The 22895-nt window shown below is 44.1% G+C and overlaps 1 protein-coding gene across 1 annotated transcript in view; it reads left to right on the forward strand.

The window, feature by feature from the left end:
* PRDX5 (peroxiredoxin 5) overlaps positions 1-22626 on the forward strand; it is a 46421-nt gene extending 23795 nt beyond the window's left edge. The window contains exons 4-6 of the mRNA XM_069645146.1: positions 20117-20155; positions 20464-20528; positions 21391-22626. Of these exons, the coding sequence (XP_069501247.1) occupies positions 20117-20155; positions 20464-20528; positions 21391-21496 (210 nt within the window). The 3' untranslated portion in view covers positions 21497-22626. The remainder of the gene's footprint in view (positions 1-20116; positions 20156-20463; positions 20529-21390) is intronic.
* Positions 22627-22895: the final 269 nt, after the last annotated feature.

The raw sequence follows: 22895 nt of genomic DNA on the forward strand, positions 1-22895 counted from the left end.
CTGATGGTGAAACCGAAGTGTGCTGGGCCCAAGTTTGCAGCAGCGACCTTGTTGAACAAGGACTTGTGTAATTGAACTTTAAATAAACCCTAGTAAAGGGTCAGAAGCGGTCGTCCGGTATCGCAGTGGTGCTCATTCCAAGGACTCTGACTGAAGCCCTTCTGGGTTGTGGTGGTTTGTTACAACTACCAAGAGGCCTTAGGAGAGGCTAGTAAAGTGGTCCTACGAGGGTCAAGCAAAAAAAGCTTGATACACTTGCAAGTCTTTGACACATGGGAGAAAACCGATTGAACTGTGAAATTGGCAAATGTGAACCCGACAGAGGGATGCCTACAAATTGAAGGTAAATGGTGATATACCCGTGAACATTGTGACAACAAATGTGAACCTGGTTGAGGGATGTCCACAATGGATAGTTGGTGAAAGGGACATTGAGACTGTTAAGTGATGTTTTTGAGGGAATGGCCATAGTGAACCCGATTGAGGGAGGCTAACTTAAGAAAGATCAGATCCTGGCTGAGGGGATCCAAGAGGCAAAGAGCAGTTGGCCAACGTGAAGATTGCCGAAGGAGCTTTTGTTTGTTTTTGGTACAGATGCCTTGTAAGGCAAAAGACTTTTGCAGGAAAGAGACTTGGCCCTGGAAGGTCCTGGCATCTTTGAAAGGAACTGTAACCTCGTGCTGGCGAGGCTTAGGAGTGTGCTTTGCTCAGCTTTGTCTTGTGCTAAAACGTGGGGCAGGGAGACCCAGCCATCTAATTTGGTAAGCACTTTTTTATATTCCTTTTTCTTGAACATTACCCCCACACTATTTTGTAATTTAGTTGTAAGGATTGGAATTTTTTTTTTTTTTTGTATAGGTCCTTTTTTATTTGATGGTCGTAGTTACTCCCATTTTAGGTTTAGATTAGGTGTTTTTCCTCACCCATTATACAGCTTAATAAACAAACTGTCTTTACTTTTGCCACCATGAGTTTCTTACATGCTGCACTGAGATTTCATTCTAGAAGTCCCCAGACTTCTCCATCGTGGGAGCAAGAGCTACTGTACAGCTTCTCATCCATGTAGATGAGCCAATCTTCACCACCGTAAACCTTTGAAACAAAGTATACACATTATCCACCCCTTCCCTCTATTTTGTATTATAAAGTCACGTGGTTTGGATCGAGCATTGTCCTTTTAAGTTCAACCAACCTCTTCCTGTTGCAGAACATCTCCACGATCGGCATTGAAGCTCTCTATAGGGGGGGGGATATACCACTTCTAGATATCAGCAAAGTGGATATCCCTGATTACCTTCTGCACTGCCTGGGCAGTAGGTGATATGCAATTCATCTAGATAGTGCTGAGGCATATACTCGGCTGCGTTCGTGGCCTTGTATTGGAAGAACCTGTTGTGTTGTAACGAGCAGTAGAATAGTCTAGTAACATAATGCTCAAAGCCAATGCTTTTCTCCAAAGGGCAGTGAAAGCTGCATTTTTATTACACGTTTCATAAAGATGCAAGCATCAAAGTACTCTGTCCATATGTCAAGTGCTCATTAACAGCACAAAATAATTGAGTGGGGGAATGTAGAGCGGAAGCAAATTGTGCAATCCATGCGTTTCTAGATTTCAAAAGCTAGTAAGTTCCAATGTTCAATTTCCTTTCGAGAATAAAGCTAATGGGTTGCTGCTAGTGGAATTCCCACATGTACTGGTTGTGCATGAGCATTAATGTCAAAACGAGCCCTCGGATTCTGTATTTACAGTTTCCTTGTAATCATTAAAAGCTGGCAAACCAAGGGTCCCCCTATTGGAAATCAATGTTTCTTCAACTATTATGTTCATGAATATTTGTACTTCTCCCATCCCCACCGTTACAGTGCCTCGGCATGTACAGGATGTAGCCTTTTCACCCATCGGGGGTAACCAGACTGATCTGCTAGAGGGAAGCACGAAGGGAGGAAGATGTGCTGTGGCCTTAGTGTGGATGCTTCATTGTCTGGTCACATTTTTAGATGCCTCCTGCTAAATAGTCTGGAAATGGCAAGCAATCGGTCAGAAGGGACAGCAAGCCAAAATTTGGCTGTTCGTGGATGGTTCTGAATATCTCGGACCTGCATTTGATAATGGAAGACCTTATAGGATATAAACACCACCTAGCAGTGCTATGAACAATTGAGTGATAGCCTGTAAAGGGCTCAACAGAAGCAGACCTACACGAGGCAACCTATTCCCCCTGTTATGTAAACCAGGATCGATGGATCGACTGCTCTACCACTCAATCTGTTGGTAAGAGCAGCTATAATGAAGATTATTTTCCCAGAATGTTATATTTATTCCCAGCTATCCCCATTTGCCTGAATGTACAATGTTTCAAAAAACTAAAATCTATCCTAGCTAGGTTGCTATGGGTAAAGCAGGTGCCTAGACTGACCTAGGCGGTGCTCAATAAACCATATTCCCATGGCGGATTAGCAGTACCAGACTGCCACGCTTATAGCAAACTGTGCCTGGGGAAACCAGGTAATGTTCTGGAACAACATTATCTGCATATGAAAATGGAACCAAGCACCGTACACCCATACAGTCTCGGTGGGTGTATGACTGGCAGTATGACATGTCCTTCCACTGCAATCTACACAGTGGACTTGGTGCAAAATGGGCTCTATAACTGAAGATTTAATGTTTTAGGTTATGCTACAGTAGAGTAAAAGGTCAAAGTTTTTGTTTGACGAGGCCAAGTCCTTGACCTTGTCGGAGGGGGTTAAGAGGTGTTTGGAGGTTCAGGGATTAATCCAAGAACAAGTAAGTTTTGTCCCTGAGTGGGAGTGCAGGTGGCGGGAAACTCGAAGGACCATATCACCAGCCCCCCCCCCCCCCCCCCTTGTGCCAGTAGGTTTCTGAGCTGAGCACTGATCTTCTCCAGCCTTGCGTCACAGAACAGACCTTCTCAAACCGAAGAAGAGGAACCTGCACGCTTGCCCGATTCCTTCCCCAATACGAGAGTTGTTCGCCACCCCACAAACTTTATGGAAGAACGATCAGAGCCGAAACCCAGAACTGGAACACTTACCATCCTGGGCTGCCTTCCATGTTACGTTTTCCATTCTGGAAAAGTGGGTGGGCCTTGACTTCCCTATTTCATGCATTTTTTCCCTCAGAGGAAAAGGCCAGGTTATATTGGTTGGGGAAACTAACACCAACCTGTACTGGGGAAACTTAACAGGAGATTTTGGTTATTCGGATGGGGTCAGCAGTTGAGGACTACCAAGAGCAGCAAGAGGGAGGAAGAAGTGGTTGATTATGAAGGCGAATTTTGGAGCATGTTGGGTATTTGTGCGGCTTCGTTTAGGAAGGGTAGTGTAAGGAGTGATTGAGAAGCTAGTGATCACGGAGTGTGGAGGGAGGGAGGGAGGGAAGGAAGGAAGGAAGGAAGGGAGGGAGTGGTTGTAATTTGGGAGGGCAGGAAAGGGAGGAGTCGCGTGAAGGGCGGAAGACCAACCTGGGGTAGCTACCAAAGATCTCCAACAATGGAGTAAGGCTGAAACAAGACCTAGATAATTGGTGGGGGTCAACATACTGTAGCAGTATTTACTTGGGGATTCCTGGCTTAGGTAGTTGGTTTGACACTAGATTGGAGAGCGATGAACAGCCATGAGTCCCGCCAAACATTTTAATTAAAAAAACCTTGAACCACCTCTCGAGACTGGGGGTAATTCTTGAGCCATCATTGATGGGTCTGAATAGCTACTCTGCGACTTGTGGAATCAGCCTGGCATCAGAATTTGGGATGATTTATTAGAGTAGGGCAAAATACCACCCAATATGGCAATACGTAACTGCTGCACAATCGCTTTTGCAATCGGCTCAAATACTCATTACAGGGTCATTGGCCCGGATAACACCAGGCGCCTGCATCTTCTGCATTAGTAGACATGGTGGTGAGGTTGGACTCCCCTGCTAGCTTGATATCCAGCATTTGCAAACTCCTTTAAGAACGCAAGAGTAGTGGCTGGGCACTCTGTGCTGGTAGTGTGGAATTTGTGGCTTGGTATGGTGATCGACAATATGGTGTGGTCTCAAATATGTGATCGCACCAGGAACATATCGGTCTGTGCCCGACTGTCCTTGATCCACTGTAAACGTGTTCTGTTAAACACAACCAGGATTAAGAGATTCAACACAGTTCTAATCAATGTCCCAAATGATCAGCGCACTCTACAAATACACATGGTTTGGCAATGTCCCAAAATGGTTGCGTATTGGAAAGATAATGCCACGAAAGTGGCAACAATGGTGTGTGAAGTACCCTTGAAATCATGATTTGCTTGTTTAACTCCCTTGCCCATTTAATGAAGAATTTGAACCGCAAATGCTTCTTAATCAGTGTTGCAAAGAGAAGGATATCTGTTCTGGATGAAACACCCACGCTAATGGATATGGTTGACGCGTGAGACATTGAGTTTGGAGACTTTCAAAATGGTACATTGCAAGTCCAGACCCAGGGCTATGTGGGATCCATTTAGCGCACATTTTTTGAGCTCGGGTGAAGGAATAACAATGGGATGGAGACGAGAGAGCCCCTCTATGGAACATGGTCAACACCTCTAACCCAATTCAGCTCAACACCTATTAAACAACATCACAACACTGACCATTTTTAATTCCATAAACAAGAACTGAACATCATAGTTCTGGAAAATGTCAAGCAGTACAGGGGGGCGGTGGAGCTGGGTGTCTATCTACCATCACAGCAATCCTAATGCAACCCTAACCCAGAAATGTCTTATGTACATATTAGTAAATGCTCCGCAGGCCTCTGGCTGCACGTAAAACATATACTAAAAGACACTCAGAAAAAAGCAATATACAGAGCAAAGGAGCTCTTTATTAAACCAAAACGTTTTGACCGCTCTTTAAATGGTACAGACAAGAAATGGCATGTACAGTAGTAGGGATACCGTTCCAGGCGCATGGAGCCCAAACATCAAACCTTGCGCCTCCACATTTCTGCAGTTTAAAACGTGGCAGTAGAAGTCTGTATTTGTCCTTGGAACAAAGCAATCTCTTACTTGGAGGTAACTTAAGTCTATCAGAAAGATACTGTGGTGCATTGCAATTCTGGCATTTATAAGTCAATGTGCGAATTTAGTGAGCAATTACTTGCTAATCTAGTCGTGGTAACATGATCCTCTTTGCCAAGACTACAGATGGCCCTTACTGCCCCCTTTTTGAATTGTTTTAGGTTTTTGATGATTAGAGGTGCCAACCAGCAGGCTGTTAGAATAGTCCAATTTGGAGCTCAAGCCAGAAGGATCTGTTTTCATCAGACAAGGTCTGATCTGCCTCAGTAGTTTAGTGACATAGGCACAAGATTACTGTAAGCAAGCTGTGTGCCTTTTCATATATCGCTGAGAATCCAAATACACTCAATTTTTTAATAATGGGAGCCACTGGGATGCTACGAGCCAAAATCATGACTTGGTTACAGCAAGACTTCTACCTTTTTAGCCAATGGCCAGATCACACAATCTGAGTTCTATCCAAGAGATCGATAGGGGGCGGGTATAGATATTGTAAAGTGTGTGTGTGAAAAGAATGAGCCACGTGGCACCCCACACAGCAATGGAACTGGGCAAGCTTTAAAATCGCCCACAGAGACCCTGACGGAGCACTTGTATCCAAGCTGCAGCGCTAATGGAGCAGTTTGCAATCTCAACAAGCCTACTGACTAGAAAGGTATGACCACTAGATCAAAGGATGCTGAGAGACCAAGTAACCTCAAGAGGGCAGTACGGGCCTCCTCACCAAGTCCTGAGATGTGCGCCAGAGCCGTCTGGTGCCACCCGAAAGCCTGACTGACAAGAACCCAGTAAGATATTAGATTCTATGAGCTGGAGCTGGGCAAACCTGTTCAGGATCTTAAGTAGAAGGGCACATTTTTTTTTATGGGACGATAGTTACTGGCTATAGCAGGATGCAGGGATTCCTTTTTACAAAGGTGTGATCCATGCCTCGTTAAGACTAACTGGTATACTGGAGTGTGCAAATGAGGAATTCATTATCTTAATGAGCCAGGAAATAAGTGTATCTGAAGAGTCCGTAATAACCTTTGTAGGGAAAATATCACCTTTACAGGAAGTAGGTTTTAAACTCTGACCAATGTAAAGGAGAACTGTAATGGGTCGGTATTAGAGGTGTGCAACTTGTTGCAACCTTGATCAGGGAGAAGTGTTCTCCAGGCATCTTCACTTTCTTATGACCTGAAGCTTTTCAAATGTTCTTCATGAGTTCATCTTGGATGTTCGGACACCAAGGTTGCATGTTCCCTTGAGCTCGATTTGCCATTGGCTCTTATAATCTGCCAGTTTTGTCATAGTCTCACTGCCCGTTTGTAGGCAAGTTTAGTGTTGAACCCTGATTTTTTTTTTTTTTTTTTTTTAATGCCAGGTCAGTTGACGGGCCCTCTTAATCTTCCTGCACCTATGACCTAATTGCAAAAGCTGTTATTTCTATTTATTTATTTTGCCTCAGTTTTTATTCTCTTCAAACGATCTGGCACCATGGCCATATGTTATCTGTTGAATTGGTCCACTGGTGTCGGTCGGTGGAGGTACAGCGTTAGCCAGCATGAGTTTAACAAGGTCTTCGGTCCGCAAATACCTAGGGATTGCCTTTCTTCTGTATTTTTTTTTTAATTTATTTTTTGGTCCTCCGGGGTTTAGCTGGAAGCTATAGGTCAAAGGAAATCGGGAAGTGATCTCACAGGCAAGGGATGGAAAGAATTTGGGAAATACTGATGTTCTGTGTAAGGACCCAGTACAGAGTTTTTCCCGCTGTGTTTGAACCTGTTGAATCAAGGGCAAGGGTTAATGATGCTGCCTCCATTATTGGAACCCACAAATTGAAATCCCACAGTACAACCATACATGAGGCAGGTTTTAATGTTTCGCCAAGTAGTGCAAGCAATTGCTCTTAGAATTGAGGAGTTTTTGGGGGCCTATGAAGAATTAAAAAAACGAATCGGGGGAGGTTACAATCCATGCATATTCACAATGAACTAGTGCAATAACCGTTTATAAATACCTTCTAGCACTAATCTGATCAACCATGAACCTTGTATAGCCCTCAGAAGTAGCAAGAGTAGCTGCATCTGTAGCGACCGCATGTAGCCATGTTTCCGTAACAGCCAATATATCCACTCCTTCGGTCAAAGTTTGACTGCATACTTGCTTTGAAGCCCCCCCTCCCTGCCCCCAATTCCTTTCCTCCTGCAGTGTCCCGCAGGGGTCATGTTTGGCTCCCATTCTATTTAACCTTTATATTAGACCATTCTTGGATCTTTTAGACAGCCTGGGTGTCCAGTAGACTAATTATTATGCTGATGATACCCCGGTCCTTTTCGAAATTGACTGGTGTCTATGACATGGACACCAAAACTGTGAATAATCTCTTTCAAGAGATCCAAAACTGGATGGCCTATGATTCATTGGCCCTGAATAACATCATAACTGAGCTCCTATTCGACTGAGGTCCGAATCTTAAGAAAATTGACGCAAAGTTTTCTCTTATCATGGATAAGATCATTCCTGTCTAAAGTGTGAAAACCTTGGGTATCACTATTGACTCTGACTATCCATGAAAAAGCATGTCTCCAATGTTTGCTCTTCTTGCGATTGGTTATCAAACTCCTCTATTGGATGAATCCCTATTTTAATATTAATAATTGTTAACTTCTCGCCACTACGCTAATTAATTCTCACATCGACTATTGTTATAGCCTAATGATCGGTTCCTCCAAAGCAAACTTCAAACGCCTACAGACCGCGCAGGTCTGACTGAAGATTAAGGAGAGAGTGAATACAGTTAAAGGACTGGGACAAGATCACATTCAGTCATACCTCTCTATCTGGAAAGAATGTCTTGCGCGAAGCCTTTGAGAACTCTGCTCTCAAGCAATTCACATCTCTTAATCCAACCTCAATAGTGTCTGTAGAGGTTTGGAGGTACTTGCTTCGAAGTTAGGGCTCCTAGAATGGAACTCCTTAACCCACCTTAAAATCATCTCCTATGACTGTTTTTAAGAAGGCTATTAAAACATTTCTTTCTCTGGATTAGATCTTTTTCCCCGTCATGTCCATCACGCTGCCTGACTATAGCCGTCTGTCTTCTGTGTGCACTCTGGGCCTACGGGCGTGTAGCGCTCTATACAAATTAATAAGTGGTGACCCGAGAAGCATGTATTAAGAAGTGCAACGTTCAATTTAGCATCATTCACGCTGGAGCCTTGGCTTGAATTGCTTCTTCGACGTACAGCAAGGTGTACATTAAGGAGGGAGGATGACCATAATTTCTCCATCCAGAACTAGTAATCCATTGCCATAAAGCAGTGCGTTTCCAAGGACAGCAGGGTCTAATTGGACTTTGAGCGAATCTACAGTAGAGTGCCAATGTGTCTAGATCCGCTCTGTACAGCAACCTCCGGTTTGTGGGTCCTGTCCAGCACAGTTGAAGATTCTAAGTTTGAAATCGATGGCATACCAGCACACACACTATCAAGGGGTGAACCATCCGGATCTGTGATGACTGCGCCTCCATTATTACTTCACAACCAAATGTTGCATTGGTTCCAACAAATTGTTGGAAATATGAACTGCGAGGAGACCCCCCCCCCCCCCCAGACCACCCCCTCATTTTTGCATCGATTTGTTGTAAACCATGTGCTATTGTCTGCGGAGTAAACTGCTGATACGAACCATCTCTGCAGAGAAGCCATGTTCTATAGCAAAAATCTGAGGAGTTAAATGTGAAGTCGCAAGAAGAAGGAACGCCAGGAAAACCTATATCCATAAAAGCGTCACCAGGCGCTGCACAGGAAGCTTGTGCTGCACCTATAGTGCAGTGATCCTGCTTAAAAACAAGTTCAGGGGACAACACGGAATGGAGTATAAGAGTTTGAGACCCCCCTAGAGTGCCATAATCTCAACACGACTCTGGCGTCGCATATGTGAAGAAGCTATCAAAGCAGGGGATGGGGGATAAATAATGGTTAATGGATGAATTCCCTTCTTGGATTCCATAATCGCACAAACCAAGCTGGACCTAGCAAGTAATCGGCCAAACGAAACAACCCAGGGTGAATCTGTACAGCACAAAGTAAAAATGGTCACAAGGTCAACTAACTAAACGGAGCGCTAACAAAGAGACCCATACCTATCTGTATGTAACCAAGGTAATCCGTGTGAACACTACCATGAAAAACGGGCAGGGAATCTTACACCGACGTACTCGCCCAGATGCAAACAGGCTGGCCAATGCACTTAAAGATAAGAAATGGGCGTCGGGAGATGTAGTCCCGTCAAGTCAAAAGCGCTGCAGTAAGGCTCTTACAGCAATCTTCTGAAATTAATCCATCTTGGCCCTACTCTTCAATTAGCAGCTCAATTCTAACTCGCAATAAATGACCATATCATTTCAACTTGGCCAAAACAGTTCTAGATTTGATACAGAGCACTGATGTGAACAGCAGACGTTCCGTTGAAAATAACTGTATATGTTGAGTTTCAATGCGTTTTGCACTGCAATAGTAATGTAATGAGCAGATGGAACCTCCTTTTTATATAACCAGCGGTAGAACCATTGTTTACAATTGTTTTTACAGTTTGTTGTAATATAGTGAATTAACCGATATTGATTGTGGAGAGCCAAAAGAAGTCCCTATTCTAGAATGAGATTTTCTTAATCTGATACTACCCTTTAGTACAAAGTTTTGGGGTGGGAGGGAGCTAATCCTTGCTGATCATTAACACACGATGTAATTCCCAAGCTTTCATGGCCTTTTCAGTCACACTGGTGGCACTGAACTTCGCAGAAATCTTCGTACACAAATGAACGGCCCTAAGTGTGTTCTTTTTATAACGATTGAACAAAAAATAAATTGTATATGCTTTTTCTAAAAGACTGTGCTCTGTGATCACAGAGCAGTCTTTCCAAGTTTGTCATGCCCCTGCTGTAGTGTGCGCAGGGGCAGACTGGCTGAAGACATCAGGACAGGAGGCGCTATAAAATGGGTTTTTGGGTCGCCTAAAATCAGCCAAGAAAAAAAACGGTCTGTTAGGCGGCCCACAAAGTGGAAATATCACAGAACCAAATGAACGGATTAGTTGAAACCTGTCATCCTAAGAATGATTCAAGTTTCAAGCAGAACTCCCACTCTGAGATGCTGTAGCATGCTTCTCTCCTGTGGAAACCACATCCACTGTCCAGTATTGCTTTATTTGAAGTGGGAACTGTTAGGAAAGATTTTCTGTCTGCAGGTTTTCCCTCCATTTCAATCTATGGAACCCCATAACCTTTTCCTATCGATTTGCTGGGTGACTTTGAAGTGAATGAAAGCCTTTTTGCTTCCCTTTCCTAGCTTCGCCCCTCTATTTTGGGGACACTAGTCGGTCACTAAGGCTACCAGTGCAGGGAGGCCATGTCTCCCTTTATGAAATTAAGCTGCACATCAACTTTCAGTGAAGTGTGACGAGTACTTTGTATCCCTTTTCCTCTTTCCTGCTGCTCCAGCGAGGGGCCAGGCTGTACAGGGTAAGTGTGGGAAGGGGGATGCCGGGGTTAGGGTGGAAAATATGCGAAAAGTGTGTTGGGGGGGGGGGGGGGGGGGCGCAGGGGAGTACTTACCAGGGTACCTGGTAGGCGAAGATGGCAGCCTCCTGCTCTGATATGTGGATTGGAGGGTTGGGTCTGGGTGGGGGAGGGGGAGAGTTTACCATATGAAAGCGTGCAAGGCTGTTATGAGCGAGAGAGGCACCACTGCATGTGTGTACACACCCTGGTGAAGTGACTTTATTGTCTGTCAGTGGGTGTGAACATCCATACACTGGCGTGGCCAAGCTTTCAATTCTATATGCAACTGTCCTCTCTTAATGTTCCCTTCTCACCCACAACACAACCATTTACCCACCTTCTCAGCCTTGGGATGTATGCACCCAGTGCTTACTCTTACTCAAACTCTGGCAATACTGTGAATATTTTGGCCAAATGGCATTGTGACAAATTATCACCTTCACTGATGTATTCTTGGCACTGCAGTCTTTATTCATTTGACCATATTGGACCTGATGTAGATGGAAAACCCCAGTCTTGGCCGAATAGTGACATTGAGTCATCCGTTTACCCTATGTGACTGCATTCCTCACCCATTTTACTTTCAGCATCAACTTCTGACCCCATAACTACCTGTGGTGGTTTCCAATATGCTGCTGGTAAGCAAACAAATGGGAGGGGTAGCAAACCCTTTGCATTAAAAAAATATATATATAATTATTTTGGTTGCGAAATCTGTTTGTATGCTCTGCTTCATTGGGCAGGAGTGCCTTTGTGAGGCTGTGAAATGATCCCTAAATGAAGAAATTCCTCTTGGGCCGCATAGTGATGGCCAGCTTTTTCAAGGCCCATCACAGCTTTGTTTTTCCTGCAGTGACTAGTTCTGAGGTAATATTGGGAGAGCTACCCATAGCACCTGGCACAGTTAGAGCGTCTGAGACTCGCCCAATTATGCTGTTGCCCACCAATTGCAATCCTCAAAGGCTTTGTGCCAAAACACTTCTCCAAATCTAAATTCCGTTATGCACTGCAATGAACTAATGAATGCATGGGCATTGGTGCACCAGTCGCCCTCCTATGCCCTTGTCTGACCCACAGCAATCTCTTTAATGCCCTGAATGGAAACCTTCCAATCGCATTTTGTGCCCAGTGAGATCTTTTACAGCATACAGGGCTCTTGAAACCTATACAATCCTTACCAGTCTAGCAGTTTTGCCTTTCCCCGTCTCCTAATAAAAGCCAGAAGTTGCTTTGGTCCACGTTGAAGCCCCTACACTTTGCCATATTTCAATTGATCTGCTTTTCGGGACTTCTTTACGTACTTGCACCAACAACCCTCGCCATAGTCACCAGACACCCCTTCAGAAAAGTCTTTCCCCATGCATTTTCCAGAAATGTCACTGCTGTTGCATCATTTCAGCTCAGGACCTTGCCTGGTCTCTAAACCATAAGATCTGGGTTTGAATCCTGGCCTCGACATTGTGAATGCAGAACATTACTGTGGTGGTAGTTTTTAGATTCCTCAAGCAACATGGAGGCGAGGGGGCAGGTTTTCTATTCAATCCTGTCACCACTTACTACACTGATTATGGCACTTTAATTGGCAGTAGGTTTGCACAGGATTCAAAGTAAACCCATTCGTGTGTCCACTGTCGCCCTAATCCTGGCTGCCTTGTATTTAAATGTACAGACCTCGCGCAATGAAGGAAGTGAGGAAACCGTTTTTTCGCATGAATGATATGAGCCTGATCGGATTCTGGGGAAGTTATTAACGGCGAGGACCGACTGTTGATGACAGAACAGTTTGCCAGAGTAGTTTTGATGTCAAAGTAGCTGCTAATGAAATGCAATCTTCAATATCTGTAATTTATGGACACGTTATTTGACATTTATTTTCAGGCACTAAAAACGATCCTAACAGCTTTTACTCTGAAGTCACTCGTGTCTCCAGTGTGCAATTGAAACACTACAAATGGGCAGTTGCTATCCAGGCATAAAGTCCATCGCCCCTCTGTTCTCCACGTTCCCCATGGACACCTTTTCTGAGCCATTTGCTAATGGGAAATTTTGAGGCCTGTTAGTGTTCAAGATTTTTTTTTTTTAAATACACTATTTAAGGTACAAGCATATAATTGGAGTGCTGGAATGTGCAGAAATATCAACCACTGCCAAATGCAACTACTCGAATGGTAGAACTTCTTTAGTTCGTTCCAAGGAGGCTTTAGTTCAAAACTATAATCTAGTAAAATTAAAAATTAGTTGATGCTCAGAATTTTAAATGAGTGTAAAGCCCTTGATTGGCAATACCTTCAGAACCCTCTACAGTTGCATTTTCAAGTCCTGCAAGGTGGCATCTGCCCAGTTACAAGACGTACACACAAAGGTAATCTTTACTAGTTAGACGCCAGATAAAATCTACTGGCAAGATGCAGATGGGTGCGCCATGAGCAGAAGGGAGCTTCCCTGACAAAGGTCAATGTAGTATACAATTGCAAAGCCATGCCCATTTCTTTTGCAACGGACATGCAGATGGGGTTATTGAACCTGCAGGTCTGGAGATGTATGATGCTTGTTATGGATATTTGTCATTTTTTTTTTAATGCTTCATCCCCTCTCATAGTGAGACCTTCAGCCCTTTTTGCTGGACTTCTAGACAAATCCTGAATGAGAAGTCTTTTCCACTTTCATTCTCATGGGCTGTCTCTTTTGTAAATCTGTTGTGGTTTACTGTCCTATGGAGGGAAGTTAACTCCATATCTCTTAAGGCATCTGTATTGTACTGTTGCAGCACACAGCTCCGGTGTTAGCAATTCTTCCTAATTCCCTTCGACCTTAGAGACCCCCAGCTCTTTTGTTGGACTTTAGGACTTTTTAGTTTTAACCCTGGACTTTTTCGCACTCTCGTGCTTTGATTTGGATTATGGGTTTCCTTTGTTTTTGGAGTCTGACAACTCAATAAGCGTTTACTTTTTGTATGGTGACGCACACCACCTTCAGTGCAGTGTCATAGATGTTAAATACCTTTTCTTGTGTGAACCTCTATTCCCAAGAATAGAAAAAGTGAAATTGACCTTACTTAACTTTCTTTGTGGGTCCAGCACTCGCCATCGTATGTAGAGTGCTGGGGGAGGGGTGGGGGTTACCTAGTAGGCCCATATCCTACCTATTCATGTAACATTTTTGTTACCCTTACTGCTTGAAATGGTTGGTGGCAGTGGGTTAATTTTCCTACCATTGTGCTTTTCTACCGCAGGCTGAATCCTCAGCTGCAGTATAGCACCCATGGGTGACCATTTTGTCAAAAGGGCCCTGGGCTTTTTTTCGCCATTTTCTGTTTGTGAGGTCTTTCTTGGGTTTTACTCTGTACGCCACACTAAGTTTGAGCCCTTTGTTCGTTTTGCCTTTGGCGGGCTTCAGTACTGACCCCGCCTCTGGCTCCAGTGTGTCTGGAAGGGCAGGAAGTGAGGGAGGTTCCCAAAACTACCCTGTCCTTTGTCTTTAGGAATATCTGAATGCGCCCAGTCCCAATTGGCTGGCTGTCCTTTCATGACATCCACCCTGCTGTTTGACAACCTGGCTGTGCATGAATGGGAGAAACGTGCTTAAAAGATGAGCATTTTGGGACTAGACGCAAAGTTGACCACTGGGAAGAACACCCAACGAACATACCGTGAACGAATCTTCCATCTTCCTGGACCTTTAAATTGCCCAGAGAAGCCCTGCTGCTGTGCTGACTCCTTTTTCTGATCAAGAAAAGCTCTGGAAGGGACGACGTCTTCCCTAGGGTTAGTGGGACCAACTTACCCCCGGACAAACTCCACTGGACCTTCTTCCCCCTGACTGGCTGTACTTCTTTGCTGCTGCAGGAACCGAGTGCCAGGGGTAAATAAATCCATAGTCGTGTGCAATCCAGCCAGAAGCTCCATGAGTCTCCTAATGACCCTGCGGAAGCAGGACGACCAGAGCTAGTCTCCTCACTAGAGTGAAGGAAGCACAACCGGTATCTAAGATCCGCGGTGGTGCTGTTTACCGCATGCTGAAACTGCAGTGCTGCTGCTCCGAAAAGAGCCTGTAGCTGCCGCCAACCTCCGAATTGTTGCCGCAAGAGTCCTCCAGATGTCCTCCCTCTTGTCCCCACGACTGAGGCTCAGGAACCCAGGATCTTCATTGCTGCAACCAGACAGAAGCCAGCTGGACCACTCTTCTAACCAGAGGTACTGTTCCAACTTGGGGTACTCACCTCAGTGTCTTTAGCTTTGCTCTTCTAAGTTTTGCAGTGGCTATTTTATTTGGGGGTTGATTTCAACTCTATTTTCCACAAGTGTAATGGCTGTGACCCTACAGTGATTTTCCACAAATTCTAACTTTGTGCAAGACTTTGCGATCTAAGAAGTGCCTTACCTCCCCAGACTGTGCTCCACTTGACTTTGGCTGTCCTGGCTCCCTGCAGACCATTCTAGTCCATGTCCCTCGCGGGTGATAACTTGGTTTTAAACTATTATTGCTGGGAAAGGTTTTGTCTAGACTTCATTGAAAGATTAAAGTATACTTGCATGCCCTGAGAACCTTTTGGGGGGATCTGGTTGTTCTGATTGGACCGCCACCAGCCTTTCTGTAAATTGCTGAGAGATTGCAGAGGAATGTACTTAAACTGTAAAAGGTGAGGTTCCTGAGGTGGAAGGCAAATCAGCCACTGGAAACTGAAGTAGACTAAGAAGACGACCAGCGACGCATGCAGCCCCTTTGCAACACTGAAGCGACTACTGCTGTCCTGGCCCCTTTCTATGGACAGAGTAACTCATTCCCTTTGACTGGTGGGAACAACCACTCAAGACTAACTATAATATGAGCCATCTTCCGAGGTGCTGTACCTCTCCAGAGATGTGGAACCCAATACCAGGAGACTGATCCAATTGAAGTGCATCATTGTGGAAAGGCTGATCTGTCCAAGTCTTCGCTGAGCCCTACGTGAAACTCCAGAGAGACAATCCGACCCATCCAAGTCCCCGCAACAGAGTGCAGGACTTCAGGAACCGAAGATTGTCTGGGCAACTCGCATCCTTTGTTGGTGCTGCAGAAAAGGCACCAAAACCAGAGTGACCAGAGGTTGCTGAAATTCGAGAGATCCTGTCCGTTGTCCCGCCTTTCGTCATTGGACCAAGGAATCCGGAGGTGTGGTCCAGTGCTGCCAAACCGAGTGAGGAGAATCCAGCCACACAGCACAGATTTCTTCTAACCAAAGTTACTGTAGGGGGGGGGAAAGGTATTGCTTACCTTGATATGAAAAGTCACGCCAGAGCGTTGGAGTGAAATGTAGGTGTCCAGGACAAACCCTCCGACCCAAGCTGCTGCTTGTGTCCCTTTAGCGACTCCTTTAACAGGGTCTCCAACGTTGGTTGTATCCTCTTGCTTGGAAGAGACTAGACTAGAAAATATCCACAAGTTTTAATTCTGCTGCTTGTCCAGCCTTAAGACCTCTCCGAACTGCCTTTAGCTAGGGTTGCGTTTTGGACATTAAAAGACTTGCTGTGCGAAGAATTTGCTTCTAGACCCTTAAGCCTTGCTAGTGTTACACTAACATACTATTTTCCTTCCCGAATGTCACTATCTTGTGTGGGTTTGCTGGGTAAGTGTATCTACAGTATTTCTTATGTTTGGCCAGTGCGCATTCTTACCGATAATGCAATGGAACTGTCATTATTGAGAAAAGCTGTAACAGTGGTAACCGTAAGCAACTACAAACTAAGCAGTGGCCTTAGAAAAGTAATCCTAAGTATTTTGGTATATTGTGTTAGTATTTAAGTTATTCTTGTGTAAATATAAGCTATATTTTAATATACATTTATTGAGTTTTTCTTTTGATGTGCATTACTAGCTGGGTTCAGTGTACTTGCCTACAGCTCACATCATCCTCTTATGATGAGCCTGACTGCTCTGCCACTCACCACGTTTCCAGAAGTAGTACAGACTAAGTTGGATCTACAAACCATTGGGATAGTTTTGTCCTACCTTCCAGGGGACTTTGGGTTAACTCCCCTAAACCTTTTCAGATTTCATTGGCTACCTTTGCTCAATGAAAGTTGAGTGGGTGCATTGGACATAGTATATCATAAAAAATGTTGTTTGAAAAAGTACACCATGGGCCTAATTAGAAGCATGTTGGTCTGGAAATGAGGGTGCTGTAGCAACGTACTGGCACCCTTTCCGGACCACCACACTCCAACTCTCCAGGCACGGAAGCGCCGGCACTGTTAACTGTGCTGGTTCTTCCGTGAACCCATTCCCGTGGAGTCCCATGGCATGCCACGGGAATGGGGACTTAACAAATCTGCTGTCTGGCTTTCCGCTCAGCCGGGACTTGTAGTAATGTCCCGGTGGCGCCGGGATTTCAGTCGGCAGATTCAGTGTTACAAGGACCCATGTCTTGCATGGGTACAATTAAAATGCCCGCAAATGTGCAAGTCTGGTTTAATTCATTGACTAACACTTTTGGAACGTAAGGTTGTCGCAATGGCGGATGCTAAGCAACACTGCAAGGAAATTTGTTAAGCTGAAAGGTTTTGAATAGGAAGATGTGATAAGAAAACAAATAAAACGTCTGGTACTGTGTTAAGAGCAGAGTGATCAATATTTGTCAGACTACTTGTAGCAGATCACTATAACCCGCTCATTTATGTGAGCGAATAGTGCGCTATGAATTTTTTTGCTGTACCTCCACTACGGTTTTACAATGGAACTAGACCTCTTTGCAAGCAAAATGGAAAACTAATCAAAGTCATGGTCGATCCCACCACCACCAATACTCCACATGCAAGTATCCTATCTATTACAGTGGTTGATGGTAGAGGTACAAGCTTAAGTCAAAAGGCATTCAGACATGTAATATTTGGCTGACGCTTTCAGCAAACCAATCTAAAGTAGTATTGGGAGTATAATGTAGTACATAAACTCCCATCAAGAGTGACCATTTGTGGTGTAGTTTCAGTATCGCTCTGTCTACGTGTTCTAAGTTGTCTGTATTTAAATTTTTAAAATGCTTTAGCCAAGAAGAAAAATTGACCAAGCAAGAGGCTCCAGGGAAGTGTCCCAACCCACTACCCGTTCATGGGCCGCTCAAACTTAATGTTACTATGAAGAAGTTACTTTCTCACACTTCACACCAAGAGGTGCTACTCTCACACACATGCTTCCGCATAAGCCAATGACAAAGACTTCAGTGTTGTGGCATACAGACGTTGCCTCCTCATAATGTATGTTGGACTCTTAGTATACAAGGGACGGACACAAAAATCATTTGTGTCATCGATGCTGCCTAAAGATAGCTATGCAACAGTGTTGCGTAAGACTAATTTTGTTTTTCTCTGCAAGTAGGTATCCTGAACTCATTAAGTCTCTTAAATTGTGCCTAGCACAAACACAATATTTCAACTGCAATCACTAGGCTGCTTGAACACCTCTGAATGTTCACACCTTGTCTGGCTCTAATTGTACAAATACTTTCTCAGGGAAAGGAAACCTTTCATATTGAAAAGTTTTCCCTACAGTGATGGAAGACTGTGGCAAACTATTCATTAAATAGATAAACTGGTAGCATTAATTTGCCAAGTCTCGGCCTATGCCCAGTAGAACTGAACTTGCTGAGTGTGCTGGGCTATATTCTCTAAGAAAATGACAAGCTGGGAAAGGTTTAATACATACAAAAATGTTTGTACTTGCCATGAGGAGTCCATTACTAGGTCATGATCTTGAACCAAGATGACTCCTCTCAGCCAGCAATTCCATGTATCATTGGACATGGAGGTGGGAATAATGGCCTTGGTTCTCTGTTAAATGCCAAGTGTGCCCAACTCCTTCTGCAGTTGATATAATAGTCCACCATGTAAATGTTTAGCAGACAACATAACTCGGACAGACATGAGTGGGGAGGAAGCAAACTATGCAATTATGATTCTCACACGTAACGAACGTAGCAGACTGTTAATCTTGTTTTCATTCATTTTTATTACCTTTTTTGGACCGGAGTCTTGCAGCAATTTAACACATAGATATTGACAGTAAAACGACAAAATCGCGTCCTAAAAGAACCATGATTCAGACCCAGCTAGTGCAGATACAGATATTAGAAGTCCTCTTAGAGCGCTATCAAGTAATGCAGGTCACCAACTTAGCTTGTTACTTTTACTAACTATCTCTTTTATAAGCCACGCTCTGTAAATAAACATGCTAATCGTATCCTCTTCAGTAGATTTGCACAGAACATTTGCAGGCCTTACAGATCTTGCATGCCTTTCTACAAGTAAGGGTTTAAAGTAAAGTATTAATTTATTGTAATCTGTGCACAGAACAAAATATTTGCTAGGGTTTCTTTTGTCAATAAACAAGTCAGCCTTTTATCGTTATACCTGTATTCCACGTATTTGTTAGCGATGCAACGGGTAATATTTCAAAGCGGAATTTCATCAAGAGATGTAACAAGAGGTGGTGCATCAGTCTTTTTCTCGTCCCAGGTTTGTGGGACCAATAATTAGTTGCCAACAAGAAGGTTGCATTCGTTATCAACGTACCTGTTAAAACCTTAGCTGCATGGGCCTCGTTTATTACATGTTTATCATTTCTATCAATCCATATGTGGTTTTCTCAGCAAAGATTGTGTCAATTATACCTTTTTTTTTTTTAAGTACAATATGTAAATCTCAGTAATTCAAGCTCCGTTTTAGTATCAAGTCATGTCACAAGTTGTAATAAAGTAGCTGTTGCGTAAATGTCATAAATGGGTTTTATCTTGTCTCCCGTGAAATAGCCAGTTAAAAATGAGTCTCGGAACGGACAATGGGCATTTTTGTGTTGCGAGAATTTTGTTGGAGCCAATTAGCCTGAAAATACCTAAATCTATCCATAAGAGTGACTTCTGCGACAGCCATCTTGATGCCGTCCACGCACCACTGACCAATGCCAGGGAAATGATTAATCTGTTTAATTTCTGATGACCCAATACCAGTCCCATCTTGTCCTCACCAAAACTGCCATAAGCTTAGAAATGCTCTCCTTCGATATATGAAATGTATGCCTGTTCTAAGAGTAGCCCATGTTTTGGGGCAGGGGAAATGGAAAAATGCTTCTTTCTCAAAGGAATGCCAGTAGACCAATTTAAGAAGATAGTTGTGTAGAGTATCCATGAAATTGGATCCGTAGGGAGACAAGTAACCCGATTACAGGTTATGCGGTGCCAGTGGCACCATGGTTTGTCTCTTCATTCAACTTTCTGTTTACATTATTCAGAGTAACTTCCCCCTAAATTTTCGAACATATCCCAGCACCCTGGGGCAATTATCCCATATTCTTTCCGGACCACCAAATAAAAATCCTTGCACAAGTGAATTCTGTGGTGTTTGTTGATCTGCCACAGCTGGTAAAAATGCTTTTCTCCCTGCTTGTGTGGACCACTTTTGCAAGGAACAATCCATGTCTGTGCCCCGAAAATGTGTAGTGGTTGTAATCTCACCTTGTGTTTTTGTTTGTTTTTAGGTGCGAATGCTGGCAGATCCCACTGCAGAATTTATAAAGGTAGGACATGTCGATCGTGTAAACCTTTCTCCACCGATCTCACTCTCTCCCATCACTTTGAAGGGGGGAGGTGGGGAATTAGTTCCACTAGATGCCTGTGGTTGGGAGTGCTTTTTTTTTTTATTTATTTATTTTTTTTAGTAACGTGGCCTAGTGGCAGGGGGTAAAGTACTGCTATTAGTGTTACTTTTTTGGCAATAGTTGGTTATGCTGCCAGAGGGAGAGGGAAGGTCAAGTACTTTTTGGACTGTGACACCTACTGTTTGGGGCCTAGAATTTAAACTACTTTTCGTTTTGCCCACCACCAGAAAGCCGGCCTGCTTTTGGAGAAGGAGGAGCTTGCGAAACTTTTTGGCAACCAGCGATCTAAGAGGTAAGGGTTATTAGCATATTGTGGGTGACTTGAAATAACTGTGGGTGCTGTTGAAGGGGCTCCTCTCAGTAGGTAATAAGTTAGCTGGCCTAAGCAGCTGCCAACCCAGTGAAATAAGCGCAGCATACTAGGCTTCTGGGTCGCAGTTAACCTTGTGAATTGAGTCTCTTAGAACCACCTTGTTAAATTGCACTTCTCGCTCTTGACCAAAAACATTTTCTTAGATCTGTTATTTAGGCCTGTGAAAAGGTATAGAAATGAGTACTGGGAGCTTGACCAGGCCCATTTCCCCACATCTATAATAACCATTTTCTTTTTTATAGATGGGGCAAGTTTCTATAAGGTTGTCCTTGTCTCAAGATCACTGGGCATTGTACGTTGCCATGAACCTAGTTGGATATGTTTCACTTCATGTATGAATGGGATTGATGCATGACGGCATTTTAGATGAGTGTATTTTACTGTGCATGTGGTTTTGGCACATCGAGCTGCATTGCTTGTGATTAGGGATGTCGTTTTGTTTATCCTTTTCCAACTAGAACAGTCACAGCCCCTGTCATAATCTGGGCCATTTCTGCCATCCTTAAGAGACCTTAACATGGGGGGTGTTGAGGGGCTGTGCTGTAAGGCCTTGTCCCCTCTACAGTAGTTGCATGAAGATACAATTTAGTTTGACCTGGCAGGAAAGTATTCATAAGGAGGGCCTTGGATGGGCTCCCCTGCATTCTTAAGGTGTATTAAGTCACGCTATTTATTTTGTTCAATGGAATGTAATATGCAAAACCAGCACCAAGTGTGGGCTAATTTTCTTGTAACGGAGCTGATGCAATGGTGCGGGACTGACTGGCTCTGTCTTCCTCAGATTCTCTATGATTATAGATGATGGCGTTGTGAAGGCAATCAACGTGGAGGAAGACGGCACAGGCTTGACCTGCAGTCTGGCTAATAACATCTTCTCCCAGCTTTGAGAAGGCCCGCGTCCAACTGTGACCAGCAGCATGTTGCAGTATAGAGCCCAGCTGGGCTTGCTTCTCTATTGTGCTGCACTTTACACAGCCCTTCCACCACTTATCATTTTCTTCTCTCCCCTCTGGTCTCAACTGTGCGTCTTTGCCACCCCCATCGCAACATGTGGCACTTCAAACCTGGTGACACTAGACTGTAACAAGTACTTTGCGTTCCCCTCCACAAGCTGGTGGTCTTATTTGCAAGACCTTCTTGCTCGTAGCAGAACAACCTTCTATTGACACTAATCTAATGCACTCGAGCTTTTTAACTGAGCAGTCTAATTTGAACAAACGACCCGCTTCAAAGCACACTCGATATTCAAGCTTTCCTAGAGCATAGGATCTGCCTATGTTTGATGAATTCTACCCCGGTGTCTGATATGGGATGCAGGGCCTCGCCGAAAATGGGAGTATGTCAGATTACAGCCGGAGACTGCCGAAGACGCTGATGCTGGAGACCCACTGTTATAGGCCACTCCCTCTGCTTTCTTTGCTAATCACGTCTTCTTATTCAAGCAGGTGCCCCATGTACAGAGAATCTTGGAAGGGCTTTGCTTCTCAGCAACTCTGAGCTGCATCATATTGGTGGGGAGAGTAGGGATATGCTTCTACAGTTTAATTTATGTTCCTCCTTTAAAAGAATGTCCCGTTTTGTGTTTATAATTCCCAAACAAAGCACTTACAGTTGTGGGCGGGCGGATCAGTTGTCTCAATTATTGTTTAGGTAGAGTAACACTATAAATCCAAAATATAACTCCTTGTTTCTGCTTTGCACATGCTTGGGCAAGGAAACATTTTGCACTTCTGATGTTGACATCATGCCACACCCCTCCAATGGAACCGAGGGCATCTGGCATTTGTTGGTCATTTTCTTTCCTGTATCCTTTTATTGAAGGGAGTGTTGATGTGTATTGGGAGTTTAGCCCCTTGACTCTTGGGCCAACTGTCACCACTAATTCACGGGCTGTGGCATGGCTGCCCCACCCTGTCGCTGATAGTCTGCCTTGGTATGGATCAGTAGGTTAAGAAGATAGAGGGAGGGGTGGGTGTGTGTATTTTAAACTGCAATAAACTGGAAAATGGCACAATAAGACTTGGATTCAGTGTATTTTTCTCGAGGTCACGATTTGTGGGGGAAACTGTAAAAGTTTGTGGTTTCCCAAAGGCAATGCTACCTTTCTGAGGTTGTGCTCTAGGGAAGGGTAGATTGTTACCACCCACGAAGTAATGAAGGTCAAAGTAACTATCTTATGCTGTGTGGATTAGGGCTTTGCAGTTGAGGGTAGTTGGTCCTCACATCATCTCAGTCTGGAACTTCTTACTTATGCGCTTTTCCGCCCCTTCTTTGCCCACATCGGAG

Source organism: Ambystoma mexicanum, chromosome 2p (assembly GCF_040938575.1).
Source record: "Ambystoma mexicanum isolate Mex_15411 chromosome 2p, UKY_AmexF1_1, whole genome shotgun sequence".
Classification (NCBI taxonomy): Eukaryota; Metazoa; Chordata; class Amphibia; order Caudata; family Ambystomatidae; genus Ambystoma; species Ambystoma mexicanum.